This window comes from Pungitius pungitius, chromosome 20 (assembly GCF_949316345.1).
Source record: "Pungitius pungitius chromosome 20, fPunPun2.1, whole genome shotgun sequence".
Taxonomy (NCBI): Eukaryota; Metazoa; Chordata; class Actinopteri; order Perciformes; family Gasterosteidae; genus Pungitius; species Pungitius pungitius.
In genome coordinates this window covers 12,258,514-12,279,264 of record NC_084919.1, presented here as the reverse complement: position 1 = coordinate 12,279,264, position 20,751 = coordinate 12,258,514, and the positions used below count along the sequence as shown (strand labels likewise).

General features: G+C 41.4%; 1 protein-coding gene across 8 annotated transcripts in view; it reads left to right on the top strand.

Moving 5' to 3' along the window:
• The window catches only part of lama2 (laminin, alpha 2), a 121,159-nt gene that overhangs the window by 17,373 nt on the left and 83,035 nt on the right, over window positions 1–20,751 (top strand). For all 8 annotated transcript variants that reach the window (XM_062559460.1, XM_062559457.1, XM_062559459.1 and 5 more), the window contains exons 2-8: window positions 6,739–6,909; window positions 8,136–8,248; window positions 15,097–15,148; window positions 15,544–15,734; window positions 17,650–17,829; window positions 18,376–18,465; window positions 20,621–20,738. In XM_062559460.1, coding sequence (XP_062415444.1) covers window positions 6,739–6,909; window positions 8,136–8,248; window positions 15,097–15,148; window positions 15,544–15,734; window positions 17,650–17,829; window positions 18,376–18,465; window positions 20,621–20,738 — 915 coding nt within the window. The remainder of the gene's footprint in view (window positions 1–6,738; window positions 6,910–8,135; window positions 8,249–15,096; window positions 15,149–15,543; window positions 15,735–17,649; window positions 17,830–18,375; window positions 18,466–20,620; window positions 20,739–20,751) is intronic.

Sequence of the window (20,751 nt, the reverse complement as noted above, 5' to 3'; positions counted from 1 at the left end):
ACATCGGCACAGGAAAAACTCCCCTTTGGCTTTGGCCAAATGTTTTCTCATTTGAATACGAAAATGTTCATCCATGTTTTCCTTTGGGTCTTTTCTTAAGAGCTAACAGCTAATCTTTCACCGCCATCATGGGATCAACATTTTATTTAGTCCTATGACTTTCTTCATGGGCCAATGATGACATTCAGTGTCATGGTGAACATAGTAGCCGTTAATCGGTCGGCCTTCAGCAGCTGCTCGCATCGCTGTAGACTTTTTTTTTTCCAGCCATAATCATTTCTGGCATTTCAGCCGCGTATTTCTAAAAATATACGGCCTTTGTCTTTATTGAGATTCTATTTTGGTGATTAAAATGACAGCTTTTCTCTTACTCACATAAAGCGATTCAATTCAAGTCGCAACAATATTTAATGTAATTTATTAAAGAATATATATATATATATATATATATAAATAGTAAGAGAAAAAGTTGTCACAATGTTTCAGATGAGGTTCCTTTATTCTAAGGTTATGATAAATGTGGATGCTGAGAATGGCTTTGGGTGTTTCATTAGAATGACTTGTTTCTTAAAAGGTTATTTAAATACAATTGGCCAATTACATCACCTAAATCTTAAAACTGTTGTGATGATGTCATACTTAGTGATCAAGCTCTTTATATTTTTTTCTTCTCAGTGTTTAAGCTCCGTTCTCTCTGTGTTATTCTTATATCTCAAGCTGATTGTCATCTTGAGCCAGTAAAGTATTTTTATCTGTCGCTAAATTACGACTCAGACTTCCATAAATCTAATTTTTCTCTTTTCTTAATTATAACCATATATATGAAGATAACATCATAATAATTAGTTTATAAGGATTACACAAAAATTAAAAAACTGGACATAATGTCAGTTAGTGAGCTGTGTGGTCTGAAGAAAATAATGTTGTTATTTTATCATCATTAGAACTAAATATTTCTGAATAATGATATAATAAGTTATTAAATGGACAGTGTGGAAGAAGACACACCGGATGTCTGTTTCACCTGTAAGAAGAAACGTGTGTCTCAGTAAATGCACTTTTCTATGTGCGTACACAATTCTGTATGAAGGCTTTTTTGTTTAAATACACGTGTGTGTGTGTGTGTGTGTGTGTGAGTGAGTCCACAGGATTAACGTAGTCTCATCCCTCATTCTTCTCTTGGCCGTGACCCTTTTAAACAACACTCTATCTTTCTCTGGGAATCCCTCCATCCATCTCAATCAATCTTTCTATCTTTCCCTGCATCCATATCTCTCTCAGAGAGAGAGAGAGAGAGAGAGAGAGATGATCCTGTCTTTTTCAACCCTCTTCTTATTCCATCAAGCATACATCTAGCCTCAATACTCAGCAATAACACATCCATCACACACACACACACACACACACACACAAAGCAGTGCAGAGTCATCGTTTACCATGACAGAAAAACCAAATAAAGGTTTATTCTAATGAAATAAGAACCCTTTATACAATAAAACACATTTGGCATCTTAGAGAATCTTGTGGAAAACAAGCCTGGATCTTTTCTTCTTAAGTCTCGACTTAACTCTGATATCTGATATCAAAGTATGAGTTGCGTCATTGTGTATATTCCCTAATAGAAACACACTGGGTAACAAGTGCCTGAAGTTCACTTCTTCTCTGTTTGGATGTGTGGAAACAAACAAGACAAACAAGAGTTTACACTTTGGCCAATATAAGCTAAATAGAATTCGTTTTTACGCGTTTTGTTTTAAAGATCCTCTCAGTCATATCTCACACTGGCTGTAGCTGCAGAAAATCCAACTAATGCACATAACCTTGTGACGAGGTCAAAGTTGAACCTTGACGGTTTAGTAGATGTTGGTTGTTTCCCTCACATCCTTATTTTCATACGTATTTGTCATACAGTTTTAATTCAGCGTGACAATACATTGGTTTCAGAAGATTCTTAGGGTTTTAATGTTGTAATCAAATATACCGGGGGACGCCCTGCAGCTGGTGTTGGGGCGCTGGAACTTCACGACATCGTCCAGCTGGGTGTACTTATACATTTTGACAGTTTTATAATTTAAAATCTGTACGTCAGTAAATCCTCTGAGACCTTGTTTAACAGAGCGTAGACGGGCCATTGGGAGACCAACAGGCAGACAGATAGGTTACCATGGTTATCAGAGCAGAGAGAAAAGAATGGAAGGTGATGAACCTGAGTGGATGCGTACGTGTGTGTGTGTGTGTGTGTGTGAAGGCAGCCAGTGATTGTGTCCTTGTCATTCAGTGAATCTGAAAGCTGGAGCCAGCCCTCAGCATTTTCTCTGTGTGCATCTCGCCTCATTGTTCAACGTGAAAGGCGAGCGGGAAAAAGTGTCATCGGTCACCAAAGTTTGAGTCCTACACAAGATCAGATTCTCCCGAGAAAAATGCTGGATGTTTAGTGATCGTTGCTATGACATCAAGGACATCGAGAACCCATGAAAATCGAAGAAAAAAAAAAAGGAATTGAAGTGTTCTTTCTTTCCTGCTTTATTTAGTAAAAGCAGGGCTTAAACACTTTTCTATAATTTGCTGAATGTCTATAACAAGTTTTCTAATTGTTTTGCGGTTAGTTTAACGGTGTGCTACGCTACATTCAGAACGCTCTCCCCATGGCGACGCTGAGCCAGCGGCTAACGTCGCTAACAACACTAACAAGGTATAAGGTGGAGCTGGCACACACTGATCCTGTAGATAAGGCACACAGACCTGATGGGAAGCTTTGAGGAATTAGCTGACTCACATCAAGGTGAGATGACACCATTATAGAGATCGCAACGTCTCCACACATCTGGATGGTGACTCTCCGAGGTTGTGGATCAAAACACAGGATTTGGGGTGGATTTTGTGGCAGAGGCACCAGGCAGTAGTTGAGAAACAGTGTGGAGAAGGACCATGACATGAGTGTGCATTAAAGCAACGTGATTGATCTTGTGTTAAGCCTTAAATAAACGTAATATTATAGTATTTAAATATGTTCATACTGAAGTCTGGGTACAGGATTCCTGTCTTGGCCTGATGTCATGACAACATTGGAACCATTCAATGGCGATTCTGGGGGGTGGCCTGGCCGTGGCCACCCCCGAAAGCTCATTGGCCACCCCTGTGGTCACCCCAGATCTGATAGGTAGTTGGTCAAGTTCGTCAACACAAGAAACAAGAGAAATGATGACAGCTGAACAACTGATTTAGGGCCAGTTTTACATTTTTAACTAACATAGTAATGGTCGTACTGAGGCTGTGAGAGCTGATTTCTGTTCAGCGGACGTTTGGCCACGCAGGTCAGGTGACCCATGAGATGATTGGGCTGCACCTGCCGCTGGTCCGTGAAGCACGAGGACGGTCACAGTTTACAACAGCGACGATACAACAACGATAAAAACGCCGGAATCTGTCCATTGAGAGGTATGGTAATTTAATGTTTAGTTATATCGTTGTTCCCTCTAAATGTGTAGGAAACTTTTATCTAGCACTAAGTAGCAGCTAAAAGTCGAACTACACTGCACTAGCTGGCTAGCTTAGCAGCCTGCAAACCAAGTTAAGCGTTGAACGTTAGCATTTTATTTTTTTAAATTATTAGGATACCGCCATGAAATATGAAACGCTAATTTCTGGACTGAAGACTGAGGGTGTTTTTTGCATATGTGTGTTCAATAGAGCTAACAATATAGTGTGACAGTCTAGATTTAAGTAGCTATAACACAAGAACAAGCTGTAACTTATTTATTTGCTCTGTGATTTAAGGGCTGTTTAAAGACTATTTGCTCTTGGAGATAAAGGACTTTTTGTTTGTATCAATTAGCTCATCTTCACAGTTCACATAGACGTTTAAATAGGCAGAGGCAGAGCAAATTGCATTCAAATTCCTGACTTGGTGGGTCTGTCATAACCTCCACATTGGGTCAGCGCAAATGTGAGATGGTGACAAGGATTCCTTTAGGAGGACGATCTTCTACCCCATTGTGGACACCATACTTAGAGAGTTAGACACGCGCTTCTCCAAAGACAATTGTGAAATAATGAGAGGAATACAAGCTTTGGACCCCAAAAGCAGATGTTTCCTTCAAGAGGAAGCAGTCTTTCGCCTGGGAGACATTTATGAAAGTGACTCTGAAGATCTCAGTCATGAACTCCACCAGACAAGGAGGCTTTTGCAAAGCAAACAGCAAAGTGGAATGCCGAACTTGTCCGGTATTGTTGAACTTGCAGTGTCATACTCATAAGGATGTTTTTCACGAGCTTTTTCGTCTGTGCAAGATAGCCATAGCCCTCCCCGTGAGCGCAGCTTCTCAGCTCTTAAACTCATCAACAATGACAGATGACAGACTGAGCAACCTGGGTGTTCTCAGCATTGAGGCTAGAAGAGCAAAGTCCCTTGACATGGACAAATTTATTAAACTTTTTGCTACCAATCACCAAAACAGGCAAATTCATCTGATAAGATGGATGACCCCAGAATTTGTCTAATGGTCTTGTTTTTGTGTTGTTAAGGTTTGCTTGGTTTATGTTACAACTGTTTATGTACAATTTTCACAAGTTACATTATGAAGAAGCACCTTAACCCTTTAGTTATATTTGGTCTGGTGGCATTGCATTGGACTTTAAGTCTTGTCTTGTGGTCTTGGCCCTATGTGAAAGCATTTTGGAGCAAAAGCAAGAACTAGCTACCTCTATTGCACTTTGTTACTATTATTACTATTATTAGAATTGTTCATGAGAGTTTAAAGGTTTACATAACATTACTTCATAGTATATACTTTGTTTGGAGTTAAGATTTGTTTGGTTTTTGTTACAATAGTTTATGTATATGCAACGGATTGTATATAGGTTCTGTTAAATTGCTGCTTTATTTATACAGTGACCTGTAATGTTGATATTGTCTTTTAAGGTTTTTTCCTTTCTCTACAAGAGGAAAGATTCAACTGGAAAGCAGTTGTTGCAACAGGAAGGAAAAGGTCTTTGGTTTCATTAAGTTTTCCAAACTGTGGGGCGGGGAATAGTTCTACCAAGACAGAGTGTGCATGGAAAGGTTTTTTGTTATTTTCTTTTTGATGGCATATCCATTACTTACTTTGTCTGAGATAAAATATGAGCTTGTTCTTTCACTGGGAACTTTTGTGTTAGGAAAAGATTGTTGTGGAAAGCTGCATTCCCTCAGAGGTTTTAGATGATCAGAAATGTTTTGGGATGTTTGGAAGTCATGCGCTGGATGCTTTGTATGTGATGTGAGTACTTGTTTGAGAATGTGTACACATGTGACTTTGGACAGATGTTCTTCACAGTTCATCAGTGTTGACATCTGGCCAAACAGCTGGACTCATCAGAGCACACACACACACACACTAAAACTGTCCACACTTTAACATCTACTTCTCCTGTGTATTTGTTGTGTTTAACTTTGTATATCAGTGTATAATATTGTCAAACTGTAAAAGCTTTGACCTTAATTTAAAATATGATGAAACGTGACGTGCCACTAAACAAGACGTGCATGTATTTGCCTCCGTGTGTTTACCAGACAGGAAATGCGAACCATGTGCTCGTTCCAGCACTTTTCATTCACTGGAAAACAAATGTGCTTTTTGCTATTGGAACACTACTGTTGGCTGGACAAGAAGGCCACTGGTGTGCAGTCTCACGGCGCATTTGAGGGGTGATGACGGATGTAAAGACTCTTCAGTTCGCTTTGAGCTCCATCATCAGTGCCGTTTATTTCTTCTTTGGACAACAGAAGCTGCTTGACTTGCTGTGCAGTGTGAATGATCTATCGACACAGAGCGGAGTTGATATCAGATCCTGCTATTTGAGTCAGTATCGGCCTGATAACGGTATGCAATGCAGTCACAAGCCTGTAAACACACAGATGAGAACAACATAGGACATGATCTTTTTTAATCTTTTTTTCCACTTATTGGGTATTGGAAAATTGAAATTGTTCACTATTTTCTGACATTTCTTTATACAAACTGTGAATGAGTAAGTATATAGCAAAATAATTCTTTACTGCACGCAACGTCACTGCAGGACTAACAAAGGGTTTTTCCTCACTGCAGTGTGCGCGTTGTTTTCCTCACCTTGGTAGGAGAAGAGGTGACTGAAGCACACGTCCCCTCAGTTGTGATCATATGGCTCCGAGAGTTGAATGTCATTATCATGGAGATGAGAATCTGCGATGTATTGCGCAACTTTTATGTCTCCCAGGCAATTCTTATTTTTCTTTAATACCCCGACCACCCATAAGGCCACAGGGGAGGAAAGCAAAGTAATGGTTGCAAACATTATTGATGGCTTCCAACAATATCCTGGGAAAGGAATCTGTGTTCTTTGCCGTGTTTGCCATAATGTATGCTCTCTCTCCAAGTTTACATTCTCTTCCAGCAGTGAGAAATATCCGCCGACAGGAAATGGAAACAAAAAAGAACTGCTTGAGCAACATAATGCAAATGAATAGTCCTTTGATGTAGTAGCATCACACTGCCCAACATCTGCACAGTTGAAACTGGCCGGAAAAAAAACGCAGTGTGCTTCTTTTATCCAAAGAGATGTGAAGTGAACACGGCTCTCGCGTTCTATGAGGGGCAAATGATGTTAACTGCATTAGACTGTCCCCAAAGTACACTCGGATAAGTTAACGTGGATGATGTAAAACACCTACCCGCCCCGTTTTCTGTTTTGGCATTAAATGGTCCGCGCTTCTCTCTGCAGGACTGTTCCCGGCGGTGCTGAACCTGGCGTCCATGGCGGACATATCCGCCAACGCTACCTGTGGTACACTGGGCCCAGAGATGTTCTGTAAGCTGGTGGAACATGTACCGGGCCAGCCGATTAGAAACCCTCAGTGTCGAATCTGCAACCAGAGGAGTTCCAATCCATTTGGTAACACACACACACACACACACCAGTCTTATAGGCAGGGTGATTACAATAATGAATCACGCTTGATCAGTTAATGATTGCCAGATTGGCCACATGCTAACTCATTATTTTGTCTAAGAAAAAAGAATTGCCGGATGAACTGAGGAATCAATTGCAACATGACAAGATGACAATACAAGATTAGCCCAGGGATCATTATTCAAAGAGTCAGGTAGACTGATTAGTTAGTCAATCAATATTTAAGTTAACCTTGTACAACCAACCGATCCATTTTTTTAAAGGAAGCAGTCCATCATTAACAAGCCAGTGAGTCAGCTAATGGCTTTAGTCGCTTTAGTCAACCAGGATGAGACCAATAAAAGAAATATACGTGTGCGGCTGTAAAAAAGGGGGCGAGGCAGGAAAGAAGAGCTTCAACTAACTGCTTTTCATGTTCAGTGTCCAGCTGAACGATTGTTAGAAGCATCATTCCTTCTTTTTTTTGTAAAGATGCCGATTTATTTTCATCTCAACGTTTATCAATTAATTGACAGGCTGACTAGTTAAAACCCAGATATCTTTATTTTAGAATTTTGGATTTCCTTTATCTTTTTTTTGCAATGTAAGAAATCCTTATTGCTTATATTATGTCTTATCTTTAGAGGGAAGTGGAATAAATGAAAAAATAATGAAGAGGGAAAATGCTGTTTGAAAGAGGCAGAGAACAGTCTTTTATCAAAAGATATATAGCCTTCTCATTTTACTATCCACTTTTTTCCATGGAAATGTCACAAATAAGTATCCCGTTGATTGACAGCTATAAGTCAACCAAAAGCACCACTTCCTTACTTAAAAATACTCTCTTGCACACATGCAAACACCCAAATAGCCTCAAACACGCTGAATGCAGAAAAGTTCTGGCATTTGCGAAGTGACAAACAAATAATGTGTTATTCCTCTTGTTCCTTTAAAGCCACTGAGTGGAATATTAACAGTGGCCCGGATTAAATTTGACTCTCAGGGTGACATTTTTATTTCATTCAGAGGAGAAATAAAATCTCACAAAAAGGAAGGAAAATCTATTATTCTTTCTTTTACCAAATAGAAAATATCCTTCTGGTGTCTGACCTTGAATGCCTGAACTGCTTACATTTAAGAGTAACGCTTTTTCAATGATTTTCAGATAATTATAGTGTTAATAACAAACAATGCACATGCCCTCCCTTTCCCTGTGTGTGTGTTTACAGAACAACATCCCATAGAATATGCCACAGATGGGACCAACCGTTGGTGGCAAAGTCCCTCCATCAAGAATGGAATGGATTACCACTATGTGACCATCACGCTGGACTTAAAACAGGTATCACAGCAACACTCAAAAGCAGAAAAACCAAAATGATTTTTAAAGCATCCAGGTTTTAAGGGTGCAAATAAATGCCAGTCTGCCTTCAATCAGTGCAGTATACACATCACGGAAATTTGTATTTTAGACTTTACACAAAGCCCCTTTTTCCTTTCAAGAAGCTGTCAAAATAAACCTCGGGTTTAGTGATCCTCCTGCTGCTCTGTATTTACAAAGTCACTCTCCTTCATCCCGTCTGCCCGAATCCCGTTAGCTGGTGAGACGGCTTATACTCCGTCATCTCGCCCTCACACACACACACACACACAAACAAGTAACATGATGATTGTGAACATCTTTTATTTACTCACTCAAACGGCGGCTCCTTCGTCACTGGAAGGACAGCCGTGGTCGGCTGCTCGTTTGGAATCCACCGTAATGAATCACACCGGCCTCCTTTTTGTCTTTGATGAGTCGAGCTGCAGACCTGTTCCCTTTATCAAGGTTTGTTTCGGAGCATTTAAAAAAGAAAGGAATAACTTGATGTGTTATTGAGAGATTCCCAGTTTGGTGCAGTCTCATTCATGGGGATGATTCCCACCCAGAAGCTTCTGTGAGATAATATAGTCATATGATACACTTTATGCACAAAGGATGCACTTTATTTGACATGCATCCATTGGTGCCTCCTATATGGCTCCTATATATTTAAGAAAACTGTTTCTATGTTGACAGCATTTCAGATACACCTTGTGTTTTAAATCATGGACATGATATGATATCAATGACCAGATAATGAGGATTTGGAGCTCGATCGAATCACTCTTTGGGAGTTTCCGGGACCATAAAAAAAAAAAAAACTCAGTCCACCCGCACTGGTGCACTGGTGTTACTGAGCGATGCTTCCCTTATGTCATAAACAATCACTTGCCGAGTAGAGACAGCGAGCACAGTGTGCGCAAACAACAACCCTGTTTTATTTTGGTCTCCCCATCAAATAAACAAAAAAAAAAGCATTCTGCTTCAACCAATGAAAACGACAGCAATATTCTTCCTGTGATCACTGTTTGTACTTCTTAAGTGAAATAACATCCCGAGGGGAATTAATCCACAGCTTTTTATTCCTTTTAGCTCTATCCAAACACACACAGCTGCCGCAGAAAGAGAAAACAGCTTTGGTTGCTGAGTTCTTTTTCTTGTTTCCGGGTGTCAGACGCAGCGTTAAAGCCGTTTAAAGCCCATGTTGCATCAAACCATTGATGCATGTTCGTTCTACCACATATTGTCACCACGTTGCTTCTCCTTTAGGATGTTGCTCTCATAAACACAAAGCTCTTAGCTAACATGAACACACCAACCTGCACACTGTCGATCCGATTTTAAATAGAGCCATTAGTTAATCATTTAAACAGGTTTCTTTGTGTCATTTATTGAGAACTAAGCTACCAGCTATTGCGTCAGCAGTGATGAAATTGGTTGAACTAACCTGGCTATCAATCACTTCACAGGCCCGTGTGTCCATCTTTAAATAATTGGTGTTCCTTTTTGGGAGGAACCTCAGTGATTGAGGGTCTGTGTACTGTCATGGGATGATTTAGGACATCTAGTTTAGTTTAAAAGTGCAATTAAACAGTGCCAGAGAATAATTATGTGGATTTCTTGAGAATAAAACTAACGAGGGTGACGGACTTCGGACTTAGTTCATGAGAAGCCCTCGGTTCGTTAAGAGAAGCCTTTGAAAAACTGCTTTCAAAGTTAAAACTCATTCATTTCAGAATTAAATGAAAAGACAGAAACGCCATATTGAAAATAAAATCCTAAATTAGCACACACTAGCTAGAACTTTAATAACTACTTTTACATTGCATGGAAATTAATATTGCTCACGCAGAATGTGACTTTTTTTGTCAGCTAGAGTACAATTTTGTGATGTAAAACTCTACAAAATTGCATTGTCTTCAAACTTAGACATCCTGAGACAATTAAACACGCAAAACATTTGAAACTTTAAAACAAACTAAAGGTCTACAGAGGACAGAAACACCTTATTTCACAAAGAACAGGATCCCCTTTAGCATTAATGTGTTTTTACTTCACATTTGAGCTACACTATTAATAACTTCAATGCACAGTCTAAACAGACAGCTTATTGTCAGTGCAGCATAAACAAAACCAGACCAAAAATTATAATATAAAGAACACAAAGCTTTGGATCCCGTCTTTGGGATTTGAATACTAATGTAAGTGTGTCATATTTTAGGCTAATTTACCTCAGCCTCCAATTATTTGTTTCAGGTTGAATTAAATTCCGAGTGAGAGAGAAAGAAAAAATGTTTGAAGCCAATCTGAGGAGAGTTTTATTGTTTTCTTTTGCCAACCATCCCAGACATAGAATATAATTATATCCCTGGACACGAGGTAGAGCGGCGCCATTTTGACATATTAATGACTTCAGGCCCATCAATCACACCTCTCGCTACTACTGTGGTGGGACTACAGAATATATATATATAGAGAGAGAGAGAGAGAGAGAGAGAGAGAGAGAAGCACATAGACAATGTACATAAATATTATAACGCTCACAGCTGGATGAGGAGAATGAAAAGAATAACCTTCTAGTTCCATTTGCCATTTAAATGCTTTGAAGTACCACAGAGCTTTTTCCTCCAACGACCACCTACTGAGCTACTGAACCGTCCTCTTGTGCGATATCCACGTTTGACGTGTCCACAGCAATGTAGCAATGGAGATTTATTTCAGTGAAAAGGCTGTCCATCTGACTGTGAGGTGGGTAACGTTTTCACTTGGTGCTGCACCCAAAGCAACGTTGATTTATCCGTGTGGAACTGAGCTGTGCAGTTGGGAAGCGGGATTATTAGGGGGGTTGATGGTCTCCAGGGCCGGTGGACTCGATGGCTGCTGCGCCCTCTCTCTGCGGGGCGGGTTCCCTCGGGTGGGTATAAACTCTAAATAATAGGTTTTAATACAGTATACACACATGTTAAGTTATAAAGAGGTGTCTGGGTGTTATACCGTGGTATCAATTGTTCCAACTAATTATTTTCAAATATTTGTAACTATCTTTTTCTTTTACTAAATGTTTACTATTGGTTGAAGTAAAAGTAGATCGACTTTAGGCCTGAATTGCAGTGATGGAGCGTATCTTCGAAGCCAACAAGTCTGTGTTTGTATTGTGGTTGTGTTGTTGATGTGCATTCTTGAGTGGGAGTTTTTTCTGTGTGTGTGTGTGTGTGTGTGAGTGAGAGCCTCGATCAGTCCAACGGAAAGCTTTTTACACTCCACTGCGCTGAATTTCCCCTGCGACCTCAGTCATCTCACGGAGAAAAGGACGTTGGGCTTGGGTGCTGGTGTGTGCGTGTGTGTGTGTGTGTGTGTGTGTGGTATCGCCTGTGACATCACCACCCTCATTTCCTATCTTGTTATTGTTGAGCCTCTCTGGATTTAAAGTCTAAATAATGAGAGAGTGGGAGCTGTGGGTGCATGTGTGCTACTGTGTGTCAGTTAGAGAGAGAGACAATTGAAATCTGTGTATGTTCTCTATTGTTTTTAGGTTCATTCTTCACTAGTCAACTGCAGAGACCTGTTGGAAAAATAAACACATTTCATGATAGCTTAGTTCAGAAATTCTGCTTATTTCTAAGGTTTCATTTTCAGGTTTGAACTTTGTCATTCATTTTTAATTTTATTGATGGGTTATTAAACCAAAGATCTGCGTTGCCGTGGCATAAAGCCCTGAGTTGTCTAACCCTTTCCCATTAGTTTGCATATAAATTAGGAAATGACGTGTTTATCTATTAAAACTACTTCACCACGAGGGGTTAAATTTAAATTGCAGTCACTATGGAAATGTTAAATTGAGGGAGGGTGGTCAGATCCTGCAGCGGCTCTGCTCTCTAGGGGGGGGGGGGAGAACCGGGCGCAGTGATTGGGGACCCGAGAGAGGCTGTCAGTCAAAGTGCCGTCATTACACACAGCCCGTGCACACCCGCAACATACGAGTGGTGCGGCACCTCCACCCATCGCAGGGTTCGCGGGGGGGGGTCACAGTAAAAAGCCACTTTTCACGCCATTGGACGTGAACAAACAGACCGATAAACAAGCCTATCACGGTGCTGTACAATTAATTTATATTTATTAGAATATCCAGATCGCTGAATTTTATCGCCTTAAACCCCCGCTCTCATCACAGTCCAATTCACCACAGTGTGGAGTCAGCGCCCTGCTCAAGGACACCTTAGTGAGGGAGGGGCTTGAGCCGGGAGTTCCCCTGGATGAGGACTCTGAACATTGAACTAAATCAGATTGATGGCTTTATAGCATATTTTTTATGCTTGGGAGAAAATGGGATGCACATCTCATACAAGATAATTGGCATTCTCATTTTATTCTAAACTGCCATTGAAAACACACCTTAAACTTCGATAAAGCATCACTTTGTACCGCGAGATAATAATTAAGAACATGAGCAAAACATGATGGTAGCTTTTAACGTTATTCAGAACTGAGAGAAGGTAAAGAAAACATCTGCTGTCCCCAATAAAGCGCTGTTGGTCCGTGTTGGACAGTAGCTCGGACCGGAGCGAGAAGGTGGGGGACACGGCAGCATCTGGTGTTTTGTGGCGGAAAAAGCTTGAGGCTAAATTACGAGCTGGTCTGCGATTGGGCGCGTTTGTGTGCACATTGGCTTTGTTTCTGTCTGTATCTGTGTGTTTTTTGGCAGTTCAGACAGAAAAAAGATAGAAAAAAAGTCCTTGATGGGCTCGATGGGCTTACACACCAGTGACCGTCTATCTGCGTCCACTTGTTTCACAAAAATGTCCTTTTTTTTCACACTGCAATTTGGTTCCGAAATTTGACTTTATTCCACCGCGTTTCCCGCGGAGCTGTCGCTGGATCGTCATTCAAGAAATGAGCAGCGTCTCCTCAAATTGCTTTCAGCGGCTGCTCAGTGGGAAAGCAGAAGGATCTTCGGTGGAGAGGACTGAATGTGCGTGCCGCCACTGAGCTCGCCAGTCGGGGGATGCTGGACTTTTTTTTTCTCGAGCTGGGCCAAAAGCTGCTTTATTGGTCCAGTGAGATTTTAACTCATCTTCCTCTTGAAGTGACAGTGCATTTTAACGAGACTGCAGACCAGGGCACATGCACCTGCGCACGACTGCTGTCTGTTTAGATCTGAATCCCTTTTTTTTTAAAGCGTTTTTCTCTGTCATTTCATTTCTGATCCGTCTTGTGTTATTTTTCGTGCGAAACTGTGTCCTAATTAGCTGCAGCACTGGCTGGAGTTGGGGTTCGACGCCAGTTTTTTTTCCCGGCCAGAAACATTTTCACACGCTGCCATGTGAATGGCCTGTAAACACCAGCTGTTCAGGAAAACCATTGTCACACTGTGTCCAAATCACGCTCAGACCAAATGGATTCTTCACAGTCCATTTGATTTTGGGCATCGTGGCCACACTGGACACGGGGCTTAAATGGACTGAATGAGCATTAAAATAAACATTTTAAGTGCGCATTTGGCTGCTATTCCCAAATACGTTCAAAAAGTAATTCCATAACAAATAATTGTGTACTAAATATGTAAGATCTCTCAAATAAAATGCTTGAGAAGTCTTTGGAACGAATATTCATTGGTTTGGTTTGGAGTATTTCATTTAATTGTGGAAAAAAGTAGATCGGTAAATAAAAGCTTTCATAGACGTGTGAATAATTTACAGAATGACACCTGTCATTTGCAAAATAGAAATAACCATATTGGAATCACATAACTATTCATTAGTGAAACAAAATCGAGACCCGATTAGATCGAAAGGAGACGCGGATGGTTTCACTCCTGGAAAGAGTTCAGTTGGACTCGGATCTGCTTTGCTTCGCTTTTGTCATTCGTAAACCATAGATTTGTTTATTGACCTTTTTGTCTTTGTGGCCTTGCAAGCTCAGCTGTCAATGCAAGACAACACGACTCCCCCAATCCAATACAATTTCAGTGTCTTCATTCTAACCTGCATTAAGTCATTTAAACCTGATGCAACTTGCAGACAGCTTGAGTGAATAGTTTCCCAAAGACGTCTGAATCTGAGTCCTGATCAAAACATGGGATATGACACCGCAACCCTACACGCATGCACACACACACACAAGGACACACCATCTGACCTCTGTGGGAATACAAGTAACATTGACTCTTTGTAGAGGGTTTGAATAACTACTATAAGGTTACCATGAAATGCACTTTATCTCTTGCACACATACACACACTTTGGTAGCTTTCTTCCTATTCTAAGTGCTGAAACGTGACACCGCTTCCCACGTCACCAGAAGAAAGAGAGATGTACTCCGAGAGAGAGGATGAGGTGGTGAAAGAGAGAGACGGGGGAGTTGGCATGTGACCCACATTGAATGCTTGGGTTTGTAGGTCTGTCTAGTTGGTGATCGAACTAAAGGATACTCTGTGTCTTCTTACTGACCAACAATCCCTTTTTTTATTTTGAATATTCCAAAGCTGAACATTCAAAAAACGTAGCTCCTTCAAAAAAAGCCCATAATGGAACATAACAAAAAGAATTTCCACTGCTTTCTGATTGGTTTTGTGGCATTACATCGGTCAGCGGAAACAATGTTTCAGTGTCCAAAATCTCAAGTAACAGCTCACTATGAAAAAAACCCCCACCAGTGAGCGAGATGTGTAAAGGGAGTCAAACCATGCTAATTCCTCTAACAGGTCCATTCATTCGTTTCGCCAAAAGAAGCTTACTGATGTGAACTTGATGTTTTACAGCTGGCGCAATATAAGTGGTCAAATTGGTAAAACCGCTTGCCATTCATTCTGTGCTCTCTTTTGTTTCCAGGTTTTCCAGATTGCTTACCTCATCCTAAAGGCAGCCAACTCCCCTCGGCCAGGTCAGTATTTAGACGCCTTTAGAGCAGATATTTCCTTTTCAATTGAAGAAATATACAAGTATACCAGATGTTTTAATACTAAAAGATATATAAGAATAAAGTGTTTAACTTTTGCGTATATTTTCTTCAGTACTGTATTATTTTTTTTTGTTTTTCCATAAACCGGGCTCACCACTCTACATTTAATCAATATCGGTGTAAGGTCACAGTTTTGGTCAAAGCTTTTGCGAAATTGACCGGACTTGAATGTTCTGTCAATTTTCTATGTATTTTAAGTAAGGTGACCAAAGCGCAGCCTCGGATGCCCATCATAATTTCCTATTGATCTTTTCTCCACATCATTAGTTTGAACCGTCTCATCATTACTTTTCCCCCACCAATATATTTGTCCGCAGGTAATTGGGTCTTGGAGCGTTCAATCGATGGCGTGACCTTTGACCCCTGGCAGTACTACGCCATCACAGACACAGAGTGCCTGACAAGGTTCAACATCAATCCACGGACTGGACCTCCATCCTACACCAGAGATGATGAAGTTATCTGCACATCGTTCTATTCAAAGATTCACCCCCTGGAGAACGGAGAGGTAACACTTGTGGTGGCACTCAGCAGGCCACAGAGTTGGGTTTAGTTTAGTTCAGTTTAGTTCTTTGGATTGGGCTAGTTTGGTTAGCTTGTAGGATTGTCATGAGGTGCTTGGAGTGCAACGATTGCTACTATGCAAGGTCTTCTTGTTGACACAAACTCAAATGATCTTAATATTGCTGTTTTATACTGAACGCAGGGTTTGGGTTTTCTAGAGTTTTAAGTCTGATTGGATGGGTTAAGCTTGATCCGAGACTCGGGTGAGTCTGGTGGAACCGGGTCTGTTCAACATGTTACTGAAGTAATAGTACAGACAAATCCTAAAAAAAGTAAGCGCGGGCTGGAGTGAAAAAAAGAAAGCAAAGCAGTAAAGCATGGCGAAGGCTGGAAACGTTATGGCCGGGAGGGGAATAGGACGATGTGGATCGGCGTACATACCGAGGCACTGATCACAAGGACTGACAGCTACAAATGGGCAGGCGGGGACGATGCTGAAGTCTCAGAGAATGTTGTGAAGGGCTGAGGGAAGCGGCTCTGGGAGCGAGAAACCGTAGCCGCACACGAATAATCAGCAGAATGTGAATTAGGAATAGACCACATCAAACTGTGTCAAGTACGCCGAAAAAAAAAGATGGATAAGAAATACATGGAGACGCCTGTCCAGTCTAATGAGCCGTCAATGCTTTTATTCTATTTATAATATTGATATTTTATATGTGTTTAAATCACATTTAGAAAACGCACACCACTGTTCACTGCAGTGTTGCTTTGATCAGCTGAGTTTGTGATTTTCCCCCGGTGAGACCAGAGGGGCGAGCCTATTACTATCACTGACTGTAATGAAGAAGAAGGGGGCTGTGCAACACACACACACACACACACAGAAACAAACACACATTAAACAAACACACACATACAGTGAAAACAAACTAATCTACATCCCCCATACAGGCTACTAGTTGTAGATGCATGTCTCAACGTGTATACTCATTTACATGGGTGCTGTTGTGTGTTTGTGTGTGTGTACCTGTCTTGCCTGCATGCATTCAGTGTGTTACGCCTTGTGTGTATGTGTCCTGCGGGGGAGCGCTGGAGGGGGTGCGATCTGGGAGATGTCAAGAGCTGCAAGCAACTACGGAGGTGTCTGAATGTGTGTACGTACTGTGTGTGTGTGTGTGTGTGTGTGTGTGTGTGTGTTTGTGTGGTTGACAGCTCCCTATCCGTCTGATCACAGTGAAACCGTAATGAGTCGTAGGCGATGTGTCACGGCGTCGCATCCGCATCCACAGTGTCACTCATCACGCGCGCACACGCACACAACCGCCTCCTCCGTTACTTCCAAGTGTGCAGCTTGCAACCATCAAGTGTTCCCCCTGCACACACACACACACACACACACACACACATGCACATGGTCAACCCACTCTGTAACACTTTTTCTGCTGATCACAAATGTGTCTTTTGGCCACATTAGTGAGACGGACAGATGGGCAGACAGGACCTCGCCCCCCTTGTCTCGTGGCCTCTCGTTGATTGTCGGTGCCTGCTTGTTGTTCTTTTATATCAGGATATAACAGCTCCGGTAGGTTGTGTAGTTGTATTGGTGTCCTTCAACTTTAGGATCCGTTAATGTCACACCCGCCTAAACGAGTTAAAGTCAAATAGTCTCAGGCGCATCTGATTGGCAGCAGTGATGGAGCTGCTCACATCTTTCCATTCCTTTCTTAAGTTCTACTTCACCATCCTTTACATAGCTACAGGAGATAGATGCACGATCCGGATCTCTCGGTTCTGTCCCCTAAACTGGACCTTGTTGCAGTTGGAACACCGATGGGTGTTTGCACGTGATAGATACAAATTTCAGAGGAAATTCCATAAACGCATCAGTTCTGACCCGTCTTTCGGTCCGTCCACAGATCCACACGTCTTTGATCAACGGCCGGCCCAGTGCAGCCGACCCGTCCCCGACCCTGCTGAACTTCACCTCCGCCCGCTACATCAGGCTGGTGTTTCAGCGGATCAGAACGCTGAACGCCGACCTCATGACTCTGACGCTTCGTGACCCGAGTGACGGCGATCCCATTGTGACCCGGCGGGTGAGGCTCAGCGGGATTTACTTTTCCTTCTCTGTTCTTTTTGAAGTTCAAAACATCCGATAAAAGGTCCAGGACACAATGAGTTGCGTCACAACTTAAACATCTTAGTCATCTCAAATGGTTCTGTGACCATATGTCAAAGTAATGTTTTAATGAATGAATGAATTCATATTAAACAAATATAAATAAATCCTAATACCTGCATGAATTACCAACCCAATTAGCAATTATTAATAGGCGCAATCATCAAATATTTAATAGTACATTGGACTCAATGTCTTAGCAGTGACTTACTAATACCTTAAACATGTAGATACAATATGAAATATAAAATGTATTTTTTTCTCTTATCAAAATGTGTTGTTCATTTTGTTCATATTTCCTGGGATGACGGTGTGTAGTTCTGCAGCGTGTTTCCCCCCCGAACCTCGTAATGCAAACCAACCTGACATCATCCGTTAGTTCAGGAAATCCTTTTCAAGTTGAGTCACCACTGACATCTGAGAGCACAGGCTTGTGATTCTCATCATTCTCTTTTATTTTCAGTACTACTACTCCATTAAGGACATCTCCGTCGGGGGGATGTGTATCTGCTACGGCCACGCCAAAGCCTGTCCTCTCAACACCGTCACCAAGGTAAAATGCTTAACTCTCTGTGTCTCTCAGTCCACTGAACAATACGTCCCGGGTAATAGAGCTCCGCCGTAGTGTAGACAAGCCCTCGGGCTCCAGCTTTTTATCCACACCGTATCAAACTTTGTGTGTGTGTGTGTGTGTGTGTGCGTGCGTGTGTGTGTGTCTGCAGGGGACACAGGTGGCACAGTGAAGCGTTGTCTCAGGTGTCACTTCAAACATGGGAGTGTTTGATACCAGACACCTGATCCTACTCCGTCTCTCACACACACACACACACACACACACACACACACACGCACACACACAGTGTCTTGTGTCTTTTACATGTCCTAAGGCTGAACCACAAAGAATTACTCATATGTGAACTTGTCTGGTCCGATGTGTGAAGAGTTTCTATTTCCTTCCATCTCTAAAGGCCCTATTCAATTTGTATTTGAAATTGACTTAAAAGGTGAACCAATTTTGACCTCTTTAAAGATTCTGCAAATAATCCAAAGCATCTTATTGGATTTCTCTGTTTCCTTACATTACGTACACTTTTACTAAACAGTAAGAAATGATCTGCTCGGATTTGGCCTATACGGTAATCTAAAATGTAACATGTCTGTGATTCAATTTTGAGTCAAAATCCAGTATGTCCTTGTTAAATCGTATCGGTTTAAAGGTACTCCTGCTCAAACGTTGTCACATTAAAAAAACTCACTCACATTTTTGAGTCAATCTCAAGCAAAGTTTGAAACTTGTATTGGATTTTTTTTTATAGTAATTCAAATGAGAATATCTTTAAAACACGGCTTGAGAACATGCGGTTTTAGGGTTGAAATATATAATATAATATTTACAATCTTCAACCACTTTTCTTTTGTGTGTTTCTACTGGAGACGTTTGTACTTGTATATCAGAGCTACACTTTGAAGAGGTACTCTCCACCGCTCTGCTCCTTTGCTCCGATTCGTGTCCGTCATACAGCAAAGTCGCGACTGGCAGAGGTCCAGGCAGGCGGACCTGGGCGACCCGTGAGGTGATTTGTTGGCGATCATGCTCGATGGTGTGTTGGGATACATGCTCCGTACACAGAGCCGGCGCTGCAGCCTCGCGTCTCAGGGGCAGATTCACTCGCGCCAACAATCCAGACTTGGCTCTCGCTGTGCTATTGTACTGTTCTCCTCGCAGTCAAATCTGGCACCTTCTTCACATGCAGCGATTTACAGAAAGGCCTAAATTGAATTACTGAACCTTGAAGTTGGCAAATTTCCTGAAACATTGTGCTTTGACTGTTCTGTTTTATATTCGTTTTCGCCCCTGGGAGAGTTGAAGAGAATCTGTTTGCCACCGAGTGCGAAATCTGCAAAGTGAACCAAGCTTTTTCATTGACGCATGGCTCTCCTGGGAATACATTAATGCTCTATAGGCTTTCATAGAGCGGTACATATCTATTCGTACATAATTTACCTATTTACGTATATTTGTATTTATGGGGATCGGCAAAAATTGGAATCAGCATTTCATCCTCTTCGAAAATCAACAGAATTGCATTTAGTAAATCTCTAGTTCATAATGATGATTTGGAGCAATGTCCAAGGGGACCAGCTGACTTTCTCACTAGATTTTACAAATATTTGAGATGGTGCTGATAGCGATTTTGGGCTTTTTAATTTTGACTACCTTGAAGAGTGCTGGTTTGTTACCGACATCTTTAACCCTCATCCTACCAACATATTTACCATACAATGACAGCAGATGTCAAATTGTGTGTATATTACAAAAGTGAAATGGAGATGTTAGTCTTTCACCAAGTTACAGTTATGCAATTAATGTCATCTGACATTTTGTGTTTGTATTTTCTGATCATTCGGGTTGATTTTCACGTTGTGTAAAACCAAAGTGGACGAGGCACTCGTTCTACGTTCCAGTTTTTTGGCCGTTTTTATCTTAACGAATATGAAGCCGAGGCCCAACCTTTTGAGATGCGTATTATATTTCTTCTTCATCAGACATGGGACGTTTTGTGGCTACACAACGACTCAGATTGGTACCACGTTCCAGCTCGCAGACGATTCATTTATTCAAACGGAGTCACTCATGTCTGTTAAATTGTCCAACTGGGGAACTTACGGTTTATTATTATTATCATTGTGTGTTTGTCTGTGTGTAGAAGTTTAGCTGTGAATGTGAACACAACACATGCGGGGAGAGCTGTGATCGTTGTTGCCCTGGTTACAACCAGCAGCCCTGGATGGCAGGAACCTTCCTCACTCGACATGTGTGCGAAAGTAAGTGACACAC